This window comes from Mus caroli, chromosome 5, assembly GCF_900094665.2.
Source record: "Mus caroli chromosome 5, CAROLI_EIJ_v1.1, whole genome shotgun sequence".
Classification (NCBI taxonomy): domain Eukaryota; kingdom Metazoa; phylum Chordata; class Mammalia; order Rodentia; family Muridae; genus Mus; species Mus caroli.
This window is the reverse complement of record NC_034574.1, coordinates 66,348,043-66,369,979: the sequence shown is the minus strand read 5'-3', so window position 1 is coordinate 66,369,979 and position 21,937 is coordinate 66,348,043. Positions and strand designations below refer to the sequence as shown.

The window sequence follows — 21,937 nt, the reverse complement described above, 5'->3', positions numbered from 1 at the left end:
GAGGGAGGGAGGGAGGGAGGGAGGGAGGGAGGGACGGAGGGAGGGAGGGAAATATATATACACCAAACTTTCTTAAAAGTGAGTAAAACTATACTTACTGAGTTTCATGTATTTTTCACTGCATCTCAAAAGCATTTTAGGACTGTTTTTTGTTTGAAGAAGAAAGTCAAGGTTTTTCTTGGGTCCAAACGGCATACTCAATCCAATAATTACCATTATGGTCCCTGTTGAGGGGGGGGGGGAGAACATGGCTCAGTGGTAAGGTATTTCCTTAGCATGCATGAGGCCCTAGGTTAAATCATCAGTATCCTAAAAATTAATTCTTTAAAAAGTGGGGAGATTGGGGTTGAAAAAGACCCAGGGGCTCGGGGCACTTAGTGCTTTTGCAGAGGATAATACTGAGAAATGTAGCTGGTACTCAGCTGCAAGACATGCCCAGTGGTCTACAGTGGCAGGGATGTTACAGGAGTAACCAACTGCTTCTTCTTCTTCTTTTTTTTTTTTTTTTTCATTTAGAGACACTCACAAACATGAAACCTATGTCTGACACTGAGACCAAGAACGTGAAACTAGACAGGTCACCGGCCCTAGGAGAAAACCTACTTCTATTATTCTGCCAAATGGTCATAGCAATAAGATAATTTCTAGTGACATACTGCTCTATCCATACATAGATCAGTACCTCACTCAACCCTCATCATAGAAGCTTCTTCTTAGATGTTAATTAACACAGAGACCCACAACTGGACAATGTACAGAGAATGAGACTTTATAGTGCTTAGCCCTAAAAGGGATGTCCTATACCACACTCCTCTCCCCTCGAGGCTCAGGAGCTATGCAGAAGAGGGGACAGAAATATTGTAACAGGATAACTCCAAGGAAACAGCCCTTCCCAGACTCAATAGGACTGACACAGAGACTGGGACAGCATGCACAAGACCTACACAGGTTCAAAGCAGATGAAATGCCAGCATAGGGACAGGGAAGTAGTCACAAAGTCCCACCACCAATCAAGAAGCCACTTGCCACATGTCTGCAGGGAGAGGGTAAATCAGATTTTTCTCAATGGAATGACACTGGGTATTATCAACCACACTCCAAGGCAGGCCACATGCTTAGGAGTGGTTGGCTAACATAAATTTAACTCCATGCCTTTTTGAGCACTTTTTGTTTGTCTTTTTTTATTATTATGTTTGTTTCCATATAGAGAAAAAAAAAGTGGAGTTGGGTAGGTGGTGGAGAGGAGGGGGAAGCTTTCGGAGGAGCTGGGGAAAGGGAAAGAATATAATCAACATATTTGTATGAAATTCTCAAAGAACAAGTAAAGACATTTTGTAGAAACCTACCCAAAATTACCAACTTCCCCTGCCCTGTAACCATGCCTCTCCCATAAAGAAGGTCCTCATTTGCACGAAGCTGAAATAAAGCCCAATTCTCCAATTCTAGGTGCAGTGAGAATGAGCTAGCCTAGCTCATCATTCCCAGAGCTCCAACGCAACAAAGGCAGGCACAGCACAGCTCTTACTTACTCCTGTCAGCACCCTGAGCAAGCTGGAATAAGAAAAAAGCAGGACGCAGGAGAGAGCAGAGCCCGACAGAGTAGACCCACCTGAAAGAAACCACAGAATTACAAAGTTTGTAAAGCCAGGCACCTGCTGCAGAGAAAATGTGAGAAACTGGGCATAAAGTTTCACCCCTTACCGAAGCTGATTCTAACTGATATCTACTGGGAGGGGGAGAAATCAATTTTCCTCAATAGAGTGACGCTCTGTATCAGCCACACTCGGGGTAGGTCGCATGCCCAGAGTAGCTTGCCAATACAAATCGGACTCCATGTTTTTTAACGGTTGGCTGGTTTGTTTTAATAAAGAGAAATAACGTGAAGTTGAGTGGGTAGGGAGGTGGGGAAGGATCTAGGAGGAATTGGGGTGTGGCTGGCTATATGCTCCTCTAAGAGCTGCAGCCGAGAATGGAAATAGGGAATTCTCAAAGACTTATCCTCAAAGATCCTGTCTCACTTAGCCGGGAATCTTCCAGAGCAGCCTGTCCTGGCAGAGGTCTAGATTGGTTATGGTGAGATGCAGTGACTGGGAGAACTGTAGTGGAAGCCACGCCTCTCCCGTCATGTACGCATGCCCTAGAAATGTCCTAAATGTTCGTTTACTGTTTTACCTATGAATGGTCCCTCCCCACATCCCAGCAAAGTTCCGGGTAGGGAGGAACTCCCTGCTTTTCAGCTCCAGCACCTGGTACTGTGCCAGGAGCATAGTGCGTGCACAGTGAATGATTTTATGAGAATAAATGGACGAGTATAAAACTGGAAGTGTGGACAAGCCAGAACTGCTGATAGGGATCAGCACGGAAGTCTCCCCTCTCTCTTAAGGTTCTACTGCTGAAGGACTTGCTGTTCTTTACTTCCATATTAAAGAGGTAGGCAGTTCTAATGGCTCACGTCTATACGCCCAGCACTTTGGATGCCAAAGCAGGAGAATCTGCATAAGTTCAAGGGCAGCCTGATCAACAGAGTGAACTCCAGGCCAGCCTAGGCTACAAAGTAAGACTCTGTCACAAAAGGAAGAAAGACAGGGAGATATTGACAGGGTTGATTTTCTAAATACCTGCTATAAATCAGTAATTTCCTTTTTTTTTCAGAAAAAAATCACTTTTAACACATTAATTATTATAACATTTATTATGTAATAATTAAACAATATAATAAATTATATTTACTATATAATAAATATGTAATTATATATAAAATATATGTAACAAATTATATATTTATATAAAGGAAATTAAAATAAAATAGGAATCATACCTAGTTAAATGAATCATTTAACATATTAATTTTAGTAATTAATTATAATTAAATAACATATTAATGTGAAATAAGCTTATGAACATTGAATTTTGGTGAGTTTCTAACACTAATGTTTATACACAAGCTTTACTGTGGTTTAGACATTTTTTTTTTCTCAACTAGTTCATTTTATTTGCTTGTTTATTTGAGGCACAGTCTCACTGTGTAGCCCTAGCCATGCTGGAACTCAACATAAAAACTGAGCCAGACTAGAACTCACAGAGATCCACCTGCCTCTGCCTCCAAAAGGATGGGATTAAATGCTTGCACCATTCAGTTTAACAGCAAGGCAAGTAAATATTGTTGAAGTGTACTTAATTGGAGCAGCACCCCAGTTTTGACATCCTTCTGAGCTTTCTTTACCTAGAGTCTATCTTACCAAGAACATGGAATGTCCTTGTCCTTGTACCTCTTTCCAGCCATCACAGGAGACGCTGAGTCTGGCCAGTGTTTGTTAGAGAACTCGGGTCCTGGCCAGTGTTAGAGAACTCAGGTCCTGGCCAGTTAGAGAACTTGGGTCAGTTTCTTTAACATGTACTCACCCAAAAGCACATCAGATCTTTCTCTAGCGTAGACACCTCCGGGAACAAACTTAAACGCTGTGCACCAGGCACAGAAAAATGTTTGTAAAACATAAAGGATCATGCCAGTGGCCATGGCTTCTCCGGAGTTTTTCCCTGAGTTCACAAGATGGCCAAGTACTTGAGGCCACATAGACCCCGTAAAGACTGCCAGGACACATCCAGAAACAGCAGCTGCCCATGTGCGCAGGTAGAGGAGACCCATGGCCGAAGCTGCTCCTGTTTGAAAGAAACAAAGCAAAAAAATGGGAGAGGATGTGCTAGGCAAGAGAAGAGCAGAGCTCCTGGCATGCCTAGTTCATGGCAGGGGAGAACCCGAAAGGACCCGAGGAGGCCACTGATTCAATCTCAGCTCCCCAGCGAAGCAAGGTGCAGCAGCTTACTGTGGTCTACTCAAAGTCACAGCCTGGCACTGGCCCTCCCAAAAGTCAAACGGTTCAGCAAACCTCAGGCCAATGTTTGGTTCTTTGGAAAGAGGTGGGCATCGCAGTAGCTAGCCAGCCTTACACTCTTCATGGTAATACGAATTGAAATGAATTGAGAAATTAGAAATATTTTCATTAAGTACAACCATTCAGATGCAGGAAAGCAGGAAACATAGGGCCTGTCTGTGTGCTTTCTAGATCTTCTTTTCTGCTAAGGTACTTTCTAAGTAATTGTTGCCCATTTGTGTGCTGTCCCGCAGTATATGCACTGGTTCTTCAACCACACAGGCCCAAGAGAGGATGCCATTAAGATTCCAGAGACATCCCCTGCTGGAGCAAGTCTACACTCTGTCCACTGCTTTCCCAGAGCCTACAGGGTCAGGACTGTGCATTCTCCCTGGTCCATGACAGGCAGTGACTTAACCAATGTTGAGCCAGTACTGAAGTCATATAATATTCCTCCCAATTCCTGTGAAATCAGCTTTAATCCATCCATATTGAGCCTTACATAGAATGTATGTATGTATGAATGTATGTATGTATGTATGTATGTATGTTTTTTGAGACAAAGTTTCCCTGTGTAGCCTTCATTATCCTGGAACTCATGCTGTAGACCAGGCTGGCCTCAGACTCATAGAAATCCACATGCCTCTGCCTCCCAAGTACTAGGATTAAAGGCATGTGCCGCTACCACCTGCCCAGCAACAGTATAAACATTTTCTTTTTTTTTCCTTTTTTTTTTTTTATTTTTCAAGACAAGGTTTCTCTGTATAGCCCTGGCTGTCCTGGAACTCACTTTGTAGACCAGGCTGGCTTCGAACTCAAAAATCCACCTGCCTCTGCCTCCCAAGTGCTGGGATTAAAGGCGTGCGCCACCACCACCTGGCAGTATATACATTTTCATTAGGCTTCTTCAAGATATCCTCACTATTTGGGGCAATGACGATGCTTTTGCAGGTCAGTCCCACGTACCTGTCATCCACCAGGCTAACCCAGCATCACGAAGCCATGATGAGCCCGATAGCATCAGTCCACCTGAGAAGCCCAGTAGAACCGCACCTCTATAAATAAATGAAAAAACAAAAAAGCAAAATGAACAATTGAGCAAGCATGGATCAGAGATATATCTACTGTCTCTAGCTACATCCATTCATATAATACCGTGGATATGAAACTGCAGAGGCAGTATTCTTTCTCTGTCAATGTAGACACAGAAACTGAATTCTCAACTCAGTTACGGCTCATCGCAGCACCCTGACATTTCAAATGACTCTGCCAAAGACCAAAGGAAAAGCCCTTGGCAGAGTTTGTTGTGGCTTTTTCCTCTTTCTCTGTCTCCATTCTATCCCAGTACTGCTTTTATCTAGTGCCTGCGTTGCTAAAATAAGTGACAGATTTATTTTTAACTACCACAAGCTATTCCATTGTTTTGTAAATTTTATAAAAACCTTAACAGGAGGAGAATTTAAAATGAACTGGAGAGGGCTGGTGAGATGGCTCAGCGGATAAGAGCACCGATAGCTTTTCCAAAGGTCCTGAGTTCAAATCCCAGCAACCACATGGTGACTCACAACCACTCGTAATGAGATCTGACGCCCTCTTCTGGTGCGTCTAAAGACAGTTACAGTGTAACTTATAATGTGCTTATAATAAATGAATCTTTGGGCTGGAGCAGGAGTGAGCTGTGTTGACCAGAGTGAACAGAGGTCCTAAATACAATTCCCAACAACCACATGAAGGCTCACAACCATCTGTATAGCTACAAAGAAAGCTAAATAAATATTTTTTTTTAAAAAAATGGACTGGAGAGATGGCTCGGCACTTAAGAACAGTTGCAGCTCTTGTAGAGAACCTGGGTTTGGTTCCCAGCACCCACATGGTGGCTCACAACCATCTGTAACTGCTGTTCCAGGGAACTGAACACCTTCTTCTGGCCTACCAGCAGCATCAGGCACAAACACCTTGCACAGATAGTCATGTAGGCAAAACACACATACACACACAATATATATATATATATATATATATATATATATATATATATAGTGTGTGTATGTGTATTATGTACATACACACTATATTATATATACTATATATTGTGTGTATTATATATACATATATACACATATATGTATATATGTATGCAAAACACACTATATATTATGTATACACACGCGCACACACACATATGTGTGTGTGTATGTATGTATGTATGTATGTATATGCAAACTTCAGTGGAAATCCAGTAGCAATGGAAGCCCCAACAAAGCATTGCTTAAGTAGCTGAAATCTAATCTCAAACTCAGCTCTTATGACACTCCAGGCACTGTCTTAGGACTGTCACCTGTGCTATTATCCACTTAATCCTCTTAAGTTTATGAGGAAAACAATACCTTTCTGCCATCTGCAGAGGGGAATACAGGGAAGAGTCTTGGCTTCTAGTGACACTGTGATCTGTCTAACACCCAGTGCTGGCACTAGAGGGGCTGAAAAGAATGAGCAGCTGACATCCTGCCATCCCTGCCCCAGGCAAGGGATTCCTCAGCTTCCCAGGAAGGAACATGACGACCTCTTCAGCCCTCAGTTCCCTTCTGCTTTCCCACAGTCCTCCAGTACCCAGCGGCCTCCCTTCTGGCTCCTCCCCTTAGCTAACAGGCTGAACTCACCCAAAAGGATTAGGATCGGGCCCTGGGTGGGGATGACCACTGACTGCCCATCTGGAAACAATGGAGACCTCTCCGAAGATCCAGTGAGTTAGGAACAGGAGGCTCCCAAAGGCGGCGCCTGGCAACAGCCAACTAGATAGAGAGGTCCTGCCCGTGGCAACCTCACGGGGCTTCTTCCCCTCAGGGTTTCTGTAGTCACCATCTAGAATTTAAAAAACAAACAAACAAACAAAAAGGAATAGAAAGAGAGAACGAAGAGGCCGGAAATGGCCTGTGGCCTCAAGAAGCCTATTGTAGAAAGGAGAAGCTGAATGCACCCAAGCTATTGGATGGAGGGATCATTTCTGGCTAGCTCTGGAGTAGTGGTGTAAGGGAAACCAGGCAAACCTGACAAGAAAACTTCAGAAAGCTACTAACTTCATGTGAAGCTAAGAGAGTGAGAGAAACATGGGCAGGAAGAAGGGGGCGTCATCTCAAGAGAGCAAGCGTTACCCATTTGAGTGCAACATCCTCGCACCCAAGCCTGCTTTCTCGTGAAAGAGCAGGATCTCGTGGAACACTCTGGGTACCCAGGATCCTACCTTCGTGTTGGTGAGTCTCAGCTGTGTGAGCCCCGGCCTTTGCAGGACTGGATTCACCTTTACTGATTTCTGAGGTCTGCTCTGTTTCTAATCCCAGTTTTCAGGTTGGAATTCACACCGGTAGTGATCAACTAACTGGTCCAAGATCACACAGCTAACGCCGAGAGAAGCTGACATGGAGGCTAAGGCGGTGTTAACTGAATGTCCTGCTGCCTGATCCCGAGCACTGTTTAAGCAGAGACTCTCATCAAAGCCACAGCCTCACACACTAAATTAAGGCTATGGGAGGCAATGTTGACAGGAGAATGTCTTTTTACCCACATAAGAACCTACTAGAAGCCGGGCGTGGTGGCGCATGCCTTTAATCCCAGCACTCGGGAGGCAGAGGCAGGCGGATTTCTGAGTTCTGAGTTCGAGGCCAGCCTGGTCTACAAAGTGAGTTCCAGGACAGCCAGAGCTATACAGAGAAACCCTGTCTCGAAAAAACCAAAAAAAAAAAAAAAAAGAACCTACTAGAGAGATGCTTCATAACTCCATGAAGGCTTCTATCGACAGAAGGCACCCTGGGGTCTGCCTGTGGGACTAGTGGCCCGATTTTCATTGGGAAAAAGAAAGTTATTATGACAAGAGCAGGGTCAGCAGAAGGAGACGGCTGAAAGCTCTGGGGAGGGGAAGAGGCAGGAGTGGGTGTTGAGGACAGAGAGGGGTCGAGGATCCGAAGATCAAGCTGAGAGTGCAGAGAGAAAGGGGCCATCTGCCACTGTATTCACTGAATAAAATACAATCAGCTGTGGCAAGGGTCTCCAGCCTCTAGAACTCAACACATCTTCAAAGAGAAAGGCAAAGGACACTGCTCTGTTCACACACCTGAGGTTTGGAAATAAGAGCACAGGGCAGGTGGATGGGGAGAATGGAGACACCCATCCTGTGCTGAGAAGTGGGAAGAGGATGGAGATGAGCTGTGCTGAAGTACAGGATCTGTTTGAGTCCCCCATGGACACATGGTCACACCCAACCATGGCTTCCTCCTCGCTTTCTGCCAGCCATGCATGCACTGGATAGGAACCCGGGCCTTCTGCCTCATAACAGCCCATTGTCTGTTACTACTTAACAGGAGGGAAAGTTGAAATGGAACTGTAGTGCAGGAAAGCTATTTTTACAATTTATCCTGGTGCTAGCTTAGCTCAAGCTGGTCAGTAGGGTGTTCTTTTAGCTTGTGGTCCTGGTTTGATTCTCAGCATCACCACAGAGAAAATTTCTTTCTTTCTTTTTTTTTTTTTTTTTTTTTTTGGTTTTCGAGTCAGGGTTTCTCTGTATAGTCCTGGCTGTCCTGGAACTTGCTTTGTAGACCAGGCTGGCCTCGAACTCAGAAGTCTACCTGCCTCTGCTTCCAGAGTGCTGGGATTAAAGATATGCTCCACTACTGCCTGGCTGAAAAATTCTTTTCCAAGTGTGTTATTGCACAGAGAAGAGACAGAAGCCACCAGAGAGAAGATCCCCAAGCAAACTGAGTACATCCTTACCTGTGCCAATTCGGTCAAGCACAGCTATGGCACTCAATGTCAGAATCACTCTGTTGGACATCTGATAGCTCCAAATTGGGTTTAATGATGTGTACCATATTCGGAGGACAAGAAGAAGAACGTGTCCCAGAATGAATCCCCAGATTTTGAGGTACCTGGAAGTGAACGTCGTTTATGAAAGACTGTAAATGTGGATTCAGTGTGCGGCATCCACTGTGGGTTCGTTTCACAGAGTGTGGATCTACAATCCTGTTGCCAGTGATCTCACTTGGCCTTTCTAGAGTCTAGTACAAGCCTATATATAGGTCTAGGCTACTTTAAAAAAAAAAAATCCCACCAAGTACAATCCACGTTGCCATGGGAACAGTGAGATGCCTTAACAGGTTAAGGCATTTCCTGCCAAACCTAACTACCTGAGTTTGATTCCCTAGGACCCACATGGTAAAAGAAGAGAATCCATGGGGCTGGAGAGATGGCTCAGTAGTTAAGACCACTGACTGCTCCTGAGTTCAGTTCCCAGCACCATCTATAATGAAATCTAATGCTTTCTTCTGGTATGTCTAAAGAGAGTAACAGTGTACTCACATACATAAAATAAATAAATCTTTTTTTAAAAAAAAAAAGTTTTAAAGAAGAGAATCTATCACTGAATGCTGTCCTTGAGCTCCACACACCCGTGTACATGTACACACATACACTAAATAATTTTTTAAATAAATAAACCTAATTTTTAAAATGCTTATACTTTATTGGGGCTGGAAGTACAGCCAAACAGCAGGTAGAAACTGAATACACACAACACCTGAGTTCGGTCCCTAGCACCAAGAGCAAAATGACATTGGTGACAAGTATTTGAACCTTTGTTTTTTGAAAAGGAATGGGAAAACTGCCCTGAAACCAATGGTCAGAACTTCACCAGGGGAACTGGTCACACCTGTTTGTCTATAGGGACAAAAGACCTGAGTCATACCTTTGCAATCCACTTCCTGACCACCAGGTCACAGTTTGCACTATCAGGGAAGAAGACACACCAAGGGCGAGGACCATCAGTCGAAGCTTGGCATTTGGAGCCTCAAAGGAAGCTATGCTGCCTACAAACAGGGAAAGGAAGGGTGAGCTGGCACCTGACAGTCATTTGATAAGAACTGTGTCTAGTACGGTCTTAACCCTGAAGAAGGTAGAATTCGCACATACCTATACATACCTTTAATCTTTATTCATTTAGGTAGGATTCTCACATAAGGTTCGCAACGCTAAAGTATACAACTTAATAGGTTTTGGGCACATTCAAAGTTGGCAACTATCACCACTAATTTTAGAGCATTCTCTCCACCCCCTGCCAAAATTCCCCTTCTCCTTTCTCTCCACCCCCACACTCTAGCAATCACTAACCTTTCTGTCTCCATAGATCTTTCCCATCTGGGGAATTTTATATAAGCAGAATCTTATATATGTAGCCCTTTGTGGTTGGCTTCTTGCCCTCAGCAGAATGCTTTCAAGGCATATCCATATTACAGTCGAGATTAGCCCCTCACTCTTTAATGACTAAGTAATATTCCATTGTATAGACAAACTGTGTTTTGTTTACCCATTTGCCAACTGATAGGCACTTGCTTGTTTCTGTGTCTAGACTTTCATGAAGCACACTGCTATGAACACTTGTACACAATTTCTGTACAAACATATGCTTGCATTTTTTTTCTAGACTATGCAACAAGGTTTAGAGCTCTGCTTAATATCCAGGGTCCTGGAGAACAGTTTTCCCAGAGCAGCTACGCCACTTTATACATCTTGCATTTCCATTAGCAATACGTGAAAATTGAGTTGTTCCACATTTTGCCGGCACTTGGTATTGTCTGTCTTTTTTATTTTAGCCATCCAAATGAATCAAAATATATTTGTGGTCAAAAATAATCCAGGTCAATGAGAGTAAATTAGTTTCATAGTTAATTGCACGGTGTTTGGTTTAAATATCTGAGATGCCAGAGGTGAGAGTGCATATAACAGTCAGGGGGTGAATATGGGGAGCTTCAAAGCAAATCATGACCTAGTGCAGCCTCTGTAGAGAGTCAGCTGTGTCCAGTGGTCGCCAGAGTCAGCACTTGACAGAGATGGCCTCTTCATTCTCCATCCTCAACTCTAAGTGACTTCCCTTCCTACCCATTTTATTTCATTTTTTTAAAGATTTATTTATCCTTATGTGCGTTGGTGTTCTGCCTGCATGTCTGCGCAAGGGTGCCAGATCCTCTGGAATTGGAGTTACCAATATTTGTGAGCTGCCATGTGGGTATGGGGATTTGAACTTGGGTCCTCTGGAAGAGCAGCCAGTGGCTCTTCACTGCTGAGCCATGTCTCCAGCTCCCTGCATAGAACCTATTTCTTTAGTTCTTCCGCTCAGAGAGCTGGGTTTTCATGAAGCAACACAGGGAGTGTCATTACTAGCTGCTGTGATGGGCAATACTGCTTGTCAACGTCAGGCTATATTATTACTAAGAGACAAACTCCAGAGCGTGCCTTCAAGGGAATGTCTAGGGTAGAATGGTTGCGTTGGAAAGACTCATGTAATCAGGTGTCTCACTGTCCTATCATGATAGTCTGTATGTCCACACCATAAGCCAAAACAAACCTTCCGGTCCTTAGGCTGCTTTTGCTAGGTGCTTTGACATCGCAACAGGAAAGGCTATACAAAGACTATACCCAGATTTACTATGACATGCATAATGTCATAGAGAAAATACTGCCGTTTCTTGCCAGCTTGGACTATGATAAGAACCCAAGTCTTGCAAAGCCAAGGCCACATGACTCATATGCAGAAGCCAAAAGGCTGCTGCTGTTTCAACCAAGCAGTTACTGCAGTCAGTGCCAGGCAAGCGGCTTCACTTCTGTTACCTGCAGCTGACCACTTCTGAGGGACTCTCTCTTTGCAAAGGGAAGTTTCCAGGACTCTCTCCCACTGTTGCTTCTGAACCCTGGTTCTAAAAATAAAAGAAGCTCAGCACCTTCACGGGGAATCTCCGAACTCACTGCCTCATGTTCTGCCTCCTTTGGGGACAGGGAGAGCAAAGGGTTGTTCTGCTTTCATAGGGACTCCAAACACCGATCTCGGAACTGTGATAGGTCAGTTTCCAGATGGATCTGCCCAGTGCTGCTCACCAACAGACCCCTAAGAAAGGTTCAGAGACACCTACTGGGGCTGGGCAGGAGGGTGAGCATCCCAACTTTCAGCTACAGCTCCAAGCAGTTTCAAGCTCACATTTTCCCCTTTTAAAAGTCTATTCATAATACTCCCTTTCTGTAGCTGCACAGTATTTCCAAGTTTCATAAGCGGTTATTTAATATATCTCTTAGAGATGGCGTTTGGATGGTTTCTGTCCTACCAATATGATTCGTAGCGTGTCTATGTCTACATAAGACACATTCTTTGTGGGGTTGCTGACGGAAAGGCTGTATGCAGTTTGCAGTTTGGGTAAATGCTGCTAAACTGACCTCCATAAGCTTTGTGCTGATTTATGCACCTGCCAGCCATTCACGAGCACCCATTTCTCACCCTTCACACACACGTGTGTGTGTGTGTGTGTGTGTGTGTGTGTGTATGTGTATGTATATGTATTTCCCTGCCAATCCATTTGTGAGGCAATGAATATGTGGGTGTCATTATTGTTATGAGGTTTCTTAAGTTTTTATTACATATGTGTATTTTGTGTGTGTGCGTGTGAGTGTGTGAACACGTGTCTGCTCACACAAGTAAATGCCTCGTGCAATGGTGAGAGCACAACTTTCAGCCATTGGTTCTCTTTCTATTGATTGGAGCCAGGGATTGAATTCTGATCATCAGGCTTGGTGGCAAACAGCCTTACCTATTGAATCATTTTGACAGTCCAATTTTATTGTATTTTTTAAGAACTAGCTGTATTTCCTTCCTGGGGACTGCGTACATCTTCTGCTGGTTTTCTGGGGCTTTTTTTTTTTTTGGTCATTTAATATTGGTATATTGAAACTGGATGGGGATCAGCAACAGAGTAACAGCATCTCAAATAGTTTCCACCTGCTGCGGCATTTCTGATACTTAACTCATTCCTTATGCAGTACTGTTGGGCTATCTTTCTCATCACGTCTAAGTCCTCTCACAGTTGGCCTGTTCTCCAAGGTACCTTTTCCCTCCTTCTTTCAGTGAATTTTAGATGTTTCCCTCTCAGGCATAGACATTAAAAAAAAAATGCATTGATTCAGTATGGTTTTCCAATTTCACAGAATTTTTTCTGAGGTGATAGTAAGGAAAAGAAACTGGTGATTTTTGGGGGGCTGGAGAGATGGCTCAGCGGTTAAGAGCACTGACTGCTCTTCCAGAGGTCCTGAGTTCAATTCCAAGCAACCACATGGTGGCTCACAACCATGTGGAACAAGACCTGATTCCCTCTTCTAGTGTCTGAAGACAGCTACAGTGTACTTACATATAATAACTAAAATGGAATCTTAAAAGAGGAAAGCAACTGGTAACTTTTGAAAGGCAACAGTTCCTCGGGCAATGAAAGGTCTACACCATTTTCTTTTTGACTAACAGAAGAATCTCAGACACTGAAACCTTACCTACAGTGACGATCCTCAGCAGAGAGAGTGTCCACTTCTTATTGACGAGTTTCCAGAGTGGGGGAATTGTTAACAGTATCGGAGAGAGAAAGGCTACACAAAAGAATTCCAGCCCTGTGAGCTCCAGCGTTTGCAGGGGAAAATAATAGATCATGGGGCTCAGTCCATGGTAGAGAGACCAGGAGACGTAGCCTAGGAAAAGCGTTTAAGAGAGAATGTGAGTCTGGCGGAGTTCCTGACTATACAGCCTGACACTCCACTGGGCTCTGAATGTCCTGCCTCTGGCACCAACTGGGTTGTTTTATGAGATCTAGTTCCTGGGGCTGGAGAGATGGCTCAACCACATGGTGGCTCACAATCACCCGTAATGAGATCTGACACCCTCTTCTGATAAGTCTAAAGACAGAGTATACTTTTATGTATGTCGACCGGAGTGAGCAGAGGTCCCACATGAAGGCTCATAGCCATCTGTACAGCTACAGTATACGCATATGAGAGAGAGAGAGAGACAGACAGACAGACAGAGAGACAGAGACAGAGAGATAGAGAGAGAGACTGATTTAGTTCCCTCCCCAGCAGGCAGGGTGGAGGACAGAGAGACTTAGTTCCCTCCCCAGCAGGCAGGATGAGGACAGACAGGCTGTTGTGAGTCTGTCACCACCACACCTCCCATAATTATGTAGTCAGAAACCAGTGTCTATTCCTGTTGATGGTCCCTTTAGTAAGATAGCATAGGCTGTGCCATCAGAGATGAAACCTGCTTCCTGTCAGGATTCTGATTGATAAAATACTCTCACCTAATTTGTCCCCTACATATGTATGACATACATATGTCATAAAACTAAAGAAGCAGTGGTCCCTCCACCCTACCCCAACTTACAGCCTCGAGCCCTTTAGTTAAGCAACAGACTTTTACTTGTGAGTAGACCATCATAAAACTCCCTCACTGGGCAGGGCTGGGGAGTGAAACAGGGCACAGGCTGTGTGATCTTAGACAATAACGATAATTAAGGCAGCGGTGTTTGCCCTGTGCCAGGCTGAGCTGGGTTTTAACCAGATAACTTTATTCCTCATATAATCCACATCCTAGGAGGTAAATGTATACACCTTATCCCCCCTCCTACCAAAGCTGAAACAGTTGGGGCAACAACGCACACCTCTGAGAACCGGAAAGTTCAGTGATTGCCTGGCTTGCCCCAGGACCAAATACCACAGGGAGCTTAGACCTCAGCGGTGCACTTTAACTTTCTCCCAAGTCCCTTTGCAGGCCACCTCACAGTTCTCAGAATGAGATCAAGCCTCCCGGAGGAGAGTGACTCACTTCACACCTCCCAGTTTACTAGGCACCGATGGGAGGCAGGAAAAAAAAAAAATGAGAGTTTCAATCCCTCCTGAGACAAGACTGCCTGTAGAAACTCTCGTTCTCGGGAGAGCGCCCTCCACAGGCCCAAAAGATGCTTGCTTCCAAATGAACCGCACGACTAAGCCATTTCCCAAGTTTACCTTTTTAAGTACATTAAACTCAAAGTTTAAGTATACATCGCCCATAGAACCAGAATACTAAATCCTTGCTACTTTGTGCAAAGCTGCTAAATGAGCCCAGGAGACTAGAAGCAGGCACGTTTTTGGCAAAAAAACACTAATATACTCGCAGCTACCAAGCAAGATCGCTCAAACAGGGAGGCAGAGCCAAAGACAGTTACCCTGGGCCCTCACCTACAGGTGACCTTTCCTTGGGAAAGCTAAGTCCATATTAAACTGTATTGAGATAGACTTGAAGGTCACGGTCCGGGGCTGCATGAGATCAACGCAGACGCAGGGAGAACTCTCCATGCAACCCCAGGGCGGCGCGGGAGCTGCGGAACCCGGGCCAGGGAACCTCTATCTGGTCTGGTCTCCTTCACTTCCACCCAGGGTGGGTAAGATAAGCATCTCCGTTCCCGGCGCCGGGCCTCTTCTCCGGGCTCTGTCACCCCCGCGGTGACAAGCCCAGACAGTGTGTGCCAGGACAGCCTCGACTTACCCAGCAAGGTCTCCAGGGCAATTGCTCTCCACAGGCCTGGCATGACTGCGGCCACCCGGAAAGCCGCGAGAACCGTTCCCTCGCCCCGCGTGCGCCCCGCGCTTCCTGCGGGGTCCGCCCGGTCTGCCTGCTCGGCGTCCCCGAGTGGCTCGCGGGTCTGAGGCGGCAGCAGGAGTCCTGGCAGGGTGCGGCACCTCCTCCCTGGCACACCTGCGCGCCGCCCCGCCCGACGCCACCCATGCCTTCAGCGCTGCTGGGGACATGCCACCCTAGTGCAGCCTGCGTTCTCCAAACCTGCCACCCAGCCCGAATGAAGTCTTCAGGTTCCCATCCCACCCTCGACCCGCTAAGAGAGAACACGTGGAAGATGGAGCCACCCCTTCCCCGCCCCCGGAGGAAGGGAACAACCCAAACAGGCGATGCCATCATTTAATCTAAATCCACGCAGAGAGGTTTGTAGAGTGCTTGCCTCAAATGCACCCGACTTTGGGCTCATCCTCTGTGCTGCATGGACATGCTGTGGTGGTGCATACTTAACCCCCCCCCAGCACTTAGGAACTGGAGACCAGAGAATCAGGGTGAGCAGGTTGGATTCCCAGATGCTGGGGCTTGAGTCTGAGAAAAGAGCTGGAGACTCGCTCTGAAGCAGGGAGTAGTGGGAGCCTCCATCTTCTGCAGTCCAAGGTGACTTCACTACCCCTTAGGTTTTTGTTTTTTGGTTGGTTGGTTGGTTTTTGCTTTGGTAGTAAACACAGCTCAGGAAGTGTCAGTGTCATCTCGGAAACCAACAGAAGTGGGGGAGCTTGTAAATATCAGCGTGAACTATGGTGGGGGTGCCTAAATTTTAAGAAATAGCTCAAAATGCTCGTGGTTACAAATCCACAGCAGCCTTGAACTAAGAGTTCCTGGTAGTTTTTTGAACACAGAGATAGATGGATACATTTACAGAATAAAACAGACCCTCTAGAACCCTATCACCTGACATCAAGTGATTTTTTTTAAATAACCTTAACAAGACAGTTACACAGGACAGAGAAAACTTTTCCCAGCAAATGACCACAGGAAAAATTAACTACCCAAGTGGGAAAGGATCAAGTCGAAGCCCTACTCCACACAAGTTCGAGAACCAACTCAAAGAGACTCTGTAGTTGTTTGAATGAAAAGGTTCCCCCCAGTCACAGATATTTGAATACTTGGTCACCAGTGGATGGCGCTGTTTGGGGAGATGGTACAGCCTTCCTGGGGGAAGAGCATCACTGGGGGTGGGCTTTGAGGGCTCACAGCATCTCCAGACATGCAGATTGCTCTCTCTGCTTCATGATTTCTGTTGAAGATGTGCTCTCTGGGGTTTTCACTCCGGCCTCCCCACCACAAATCCTTCTTTGATGGGCTCTCACTCTGGAACTGCAAACCCAAATAAACTCTTCCTTGACTGTTTCCATGATGTTCTATCACAGCAACAGAAGCACAAACTAATACAAAGACCGGAAGACTACATCAAGCCGTGGATGCTTTAAAGAAAAAAAAAAAATCAAAAGAAAGAGAATAGATTTTCGTGGTTTTAACTCTTGGCAATAGATTCTCAGTCCAGCATCAAAAGCATAAGAGACAAGAGAGAAATGATACATAAGCGGATGTCCTCTGAGATTAAAAGCTTTCAGCCAGGTGCAGCAGCGTGCCCCTATGGTGGGGGGAGGAGGTAGCTAGGGAGGCTGAAGGGAAGATCATTAGCCCAGGAGGTCTGAGCCTGCCTTTGCAACAAAGCAAACCTTCATCTCAAAAATAAACAAAAATGAACCAAGAAAAAATAGAAATATTTTTGCTTCAAAAGATTGAAAAGAGGGCTGGTGAGAGGGCTCAGTAGATAAAGGTTTGACGGCCTCGGCCTGAGGCCGTCTTTGGGATCCACATCATTGAAAAGGAAACAAGATGCTCTCTGACCTCCACACTCTTGATGTTGGTGCTTTCTCTCTCTTTCTCTCTCTCTCTCTCTTTCTCTCTCTCTCTCTCTCTCTCTCTCTCTCTCTCTCTCTGGTTTTTTCGCTCTCCTCTCTCCCTCTCTCCCTCTCTCCCTCTCTCTGTCCTCTCTCCCCCCCTCTCTCCCTCTCTCACACACACCACATAAAAAATAAATATAATAAAACATCTTTGAAGAGAGTGAAAGGAGAACTGAGGGTAGCTTAATGATAAAACATGTCCTCTGTACATCCCATATCCAGAGTTCAAACCCTAGCATGTCTGGGCAGGGGACACCTGGGCAGACACACCTGGGCAGGGGAGAGATAGCCAGGAAGGGAAACAATGTTTCTAAGCTATACAGGTTTCAGTTATCCGGTTCCATCTCCACTTACTGAGATGTTTGCCCTGCTTCCTCCTTCTGACTTACTGAAAGCTATCTGTAAGTTTTCCTACTGTTTTGCATAGATAGACTCATACAATGAGAACATGGCCTTCCACCTCTGGCCACGGGCAGGAGTCCTTGGGCAGTGTAGAGAAAATAGGATGCAGTTTTAGAAAAGTTGGTGGTGGTGTTGGTTGCCCGTTTTGACTAGAGAACAGACAGGGATGCTTGAGTGATCTTTTTTGCCCTTTCCTTGACTTCTCATGATCCTACTCCGAGATGGCATTTCATAGAAAACCCGCCATCAACTCAGTGCAAGTTTTCCCCCCGGTGTATAATCTTCTCGGTCTGAAAAAGTGTTGAATCCCAGGGCGGTGATTCTGAATGAGCCGACTCTCCCTTCCAGCATGGGGAATTGCCAACACATGGCAAGCAAATGTGGGCTGACCTCTCTCCCCTGCAACGCTGCAGCCATCCACTGCCAGAGTGCTCTCAGAGTTAGCCTCAAGTTCCCCTTCAGGACTGGCTGGATTCATAGCTGGGTGGTGGAGTGTTATTCAGTCATAAAAAGAAATGAAGCCGTGACAGGTACAAGCTCTAACTGGAAAGTATCCCATCACAGGACACATGTGATTGCCTGAAATCACTTATATGAACTATCTAGAGCAGGGAATCCTTTAAAGGCAGAAAGTACTGTGGTGGTAACTGGGAAAGGGGGAGACCAGGAAGTAACTGCTCAATAGGTAAGGCTTTTCTTTTAGGGAGTGTGGTAATTTGAATATGCTTGGCCCATAGGGAGTGGTACTGTTAGGAGGTGTGGCCTTGTTGGAGGAGGTGTGTCTGTCACTGTGGAGGTGGGCTCTGGAGGTCTCCTCCTATGCTCAGGCTCCACCCATTTCAGAAGAGGTCTTCCTCCTAGCTGCCTGAGGATGCCAGTCTTCTGGTTGCCTTCGGAACAAAATGTAGAATTCTCACCTCCTCCAGCGCCATGCCTGCCTTGGACACTGCCATGCTTCCTGCCATGATGATAATGGACTGAACCTCCGAACCTGTAAGCCAGCCCCAATTAAATGTTGTCCTTTGTAAGACTTGCCTTGGTCACGGTGTCTGCTCACAGCAATGGAAACCCTAAGACAGGGGTGATGAAAATATTTTGGAGTTTGGCTGTGCTGCCAGATACATAATAAATACACAAAGCCATTTGACTTCGCCCTTTGAGAAGATAAACTTAATGGCAACTTTTACCTCAATTGAATATGATGAGACTCCTGGTGTATTGCCTGTATTTTAAAAGTATTAGCAGGCTGTGGTAGCACGCATTTGTAATCCCTGCACTTGGGAGAAGAGGCAGAAGGACAAGGAATTCAAGGTCATTCTCAGCTATGTAGTGAGTCCAAAGCCAAACTGAGTAATATGAGCCTTTAGAAGGCAAAAGTTCAACCAACAACAACTAATGTTTAAGATAAACAAAAGAAATGAAAGAAATTCCACCACCACCACCACCATCACCACCACCACCACCACCAGAAAGATACACAAGAGCTCAGTGAGCATCAAAGATAATTACATAGGAGAAATTCACTTCACACTCACTATGGAATTCTGATTTTTTATTTTTATTTTTATTTTTTAAAAAATCAGATGCTAACCTGTTGACAAGGATGTGAAGACTGTGCTGGAGGGGACAGAATGTGATGCAGCTATGTTGGAAAACGTTCTATTCCTCAAAGAGTTAAATACAGAGGTACTGTATGAGCCAACCATTGCACTCCAAGGTATAGGTATGGGAAAGGGGGGGGCAATGTACAAACCCCATGCACAGATGCTTGGAGCAGCAGTGCTTCTAACAGCCCTAAAGAGAAGCAGTCCAAATGCACAAGCTCTGATTGTAGTGTTATACACATACAATAGAACAGCATTCAGCAATGAAAAAGTATTGCTACATACGATGGCACAGTTGACTCTAGACACTGTGTGAAGAGAAAGGAGCCAGTCATTAAAAAAAAATTGTACAATCCTGTTTACGAGAAATATTCTGAGTAGGCAAGTTGAAAGTGACTAAGAGTGGCTTAGAGGTTACCCGGGGGTGTTCGTATAGGTGGAGAAGGAAGTGGGTGGGTGAATCCAGTTTCCCATAGAGTAGATGACACTTCTAAAATTAACTTGTGACTGGCAACTTCCCGACTGTCAGTGTGCTGACAGCACTTTCCTGCCCATGGGATGCTAAGTTCATGAATCACATAGGGTGAGGACTACATCTCCAAAACACTTCCAAGTGTTTTGGGCGGGGCTGCAGTCTGAACGGCAGCAAATGAAGAAAAGACATCAGCCCCTGCACTCTCCTGCCTGGGTGCCTCCCTGTTTCTCTCTGGATTGATTGCACTTCTCACTGTACCTGGCAAAAGCAACTAAAGAAAGGGAGGAAAGGTTTACTAGGGCTCGTGCTCTGACGTTAAGGGCACAGGTCCACGACGGCAGGAGAGGTCTGGAGACAGGGAAGGTCTTCCTGCTATACTGCATGCCCAGTCGGGAAGCGGAAAGAAACAAAAGCTGGCACCTGCCTCCCTTTCTCCTTTCTATTCAGGCCAAGAGTAGAGCCCAGGGCTGGTGAGATGGCTTACTGTGGTAAGAGCACCGACTGCTCTTCCGAAGGTCCTGTGTTCAAATCCCAGCAACCACATGGTGGCTCACAAATACCCATAATGAGATCTGATGCCTTCTTCTGGTGCGTCTGAAGTCAACTACAGTGTACTTATGTATAATAATAAATAAATCTAAAAAAAAAAAAAAACCAAAAACAGAGTAGAGCCCAAGGGACAGTGCCGCCCACATTTAGGGTGAGTCTTCCCTCCCCATTTAAACCTTGGAAACACCCTCGTGGACACTCCTTGAAGTAAACTTTCCTGGGTGGCTCTGAGTCCGGTCCAGTTGACAACGGAAGAGCAGTTTTCATACGCTGGAAACAAAAACCACACAGGTCTAATTGAGAGCTGTGTGTCTGTACTGGGCTTTGCTAGTCCGTTATAAAGTTTGTTTCTTTTCTTAGTCTCTAACTTGCTTTTGTTACAATTGGCCTTCTGTCTCACTTCATTCTCTTTAGCACTCCGACTTCAGCTCACCACAGGTGTGTCTGGAAAATGCAATCCTTCCATGAGCCCAGAAACGGGAACGGGAGATCTTGGTGAGCAGCTATCCATCTATGCTACAAAAGTCAACTTTATAGAGACTTATTTTGAGGTTTAAATAGATAAAAAGTTAAGGCCTTCAGTGTGGTGCCAGTGGTGTTCACAGAACTCAGGATACTGGGGGGTGGGGGGTCTTTTGTTAAGCTGCCATGATGTTTGGCCTAGTGCAGGGGAGGTCTTAGAGACAAGGCTGGCAACTTAACAGTGACAGCTCTGTCCTGAGAGTATTTTAATTGCCTTCTTGAGGCTTTCTGTAATCTTGTTGGCAGTCTCCCAACTACAGATTCCACACCAGCACTCGGCATACAGGGAAGGGTTTCATCATCGGCCCCCATCAGTCTCCAGAGAGAGCAGTATCCCACTCTAGACTGTTTTGAGTTTCCAGTCTGGTCCTTCATGGCACAGTGGGAAAGTTCCCCGAGGCTCCTGAGGCTCTCCTGTGCCCCTTTAATGTGGAGTTGAGTTAATGTATCCATAACGAGTTAATTATGAAGCTGCTTCTAATTTCCTTGCTAGGAAATCATATGATCAATAGAAGGCTCATAGGAAGTTTTAATTACCTGGCTCTCCACCAATCTTATTGCTTTTTAACTACAGAGATTATAAAATGTTTACACCCAACACACAGGATATGAGTTATTTGGATACTGATAACAGCCATGCTCAGCCTGGCCTGCACAGTGTGCATGCAATGATGTCAGCTCGGCATTGCAACTACTACCTCCATTTTCATATTTATAATAGGTTTGGCTCACACTTAAATTTCAAAGGCCTTAGCGCCTCACTTTTCGGTGGGATCTCTTTTCTACCCTGAAGCTGTCATTGACATTCTTACATTACCTGGAAATGAATGAAGTCCCTTACAGTCGTGCCAGCTGCTTCCTCGTCCCCTCTGTCCCCTCGTTTTGTAGAGCATGACCATGTGGAGTTCAGTCAGAACACGATGAGACTGTTTTTCGTTTTATCAGAAAACAAGGATCTCTGGTTTCTGGCATGACCTAACACTGCCTGTTGTGATAAAGATCTGATTTCCTGGTGAGAATAAGAAAAGCTCTTCCTTAAAGAGGTGTGGTGAGAAGAACCATCCACCTCCACCTCCATCACCTCCACCTCCACCTCCATCACCTCCACCACCACCTCTACCTCCTCCTCCTCCTCCTCCTCC

At 45.3% G+C, this 21,937-nt stretch overlaps 1 protein-coding gene across 1 annotated transcript in view; it reads right to left on the bottom strand.

Annotated features, from left to right (window-relative positions):
- Cwh43 (cell wall biogenesis 43 C-terminal homolog) overlaps positions 1–15,573 on the bottom strand; it is a 53,041-nt gene extending 37,468 nt beyond the window's left edge. The window contains exons 1-8 of the mRNA XM_029477788.1: positions 15,247–15,573; positions 13,224–13,415; positions 9,607–9,727; positions 8,637–8,791; positions 6,533–6,734; positions 4,839–4,927; positions 3,403–3,660; positions 99–224 (exon numbers count right to left, since the gene is read on the bottom strand). Coding sequence (XP_029333648.1) covers positions 99–224; positions 3,403–3,660; positions 4,839–4,927; positions 6,533–6,734; positions 8,637–8,791; positions 9,607–9,727; positions 13,224–13,415; positions 15,247–15,289 — 1,186 coding nt within the window. The 5' untranslated portion in view covers positions 15,290–15,573. The remainder of the gene's footprint in view (positions 1–98; positions 225–3,402; positions 3,661–4,838; positions 4,928–6,532; positions 6,735–8,636; positions 8,792–9,606; positions 9,728–13,223; positions 13,416–15,246) is intronic.
- Between the last annotated feature and the right edge of the window lie 6,364 nt (positions 15,574–21,937).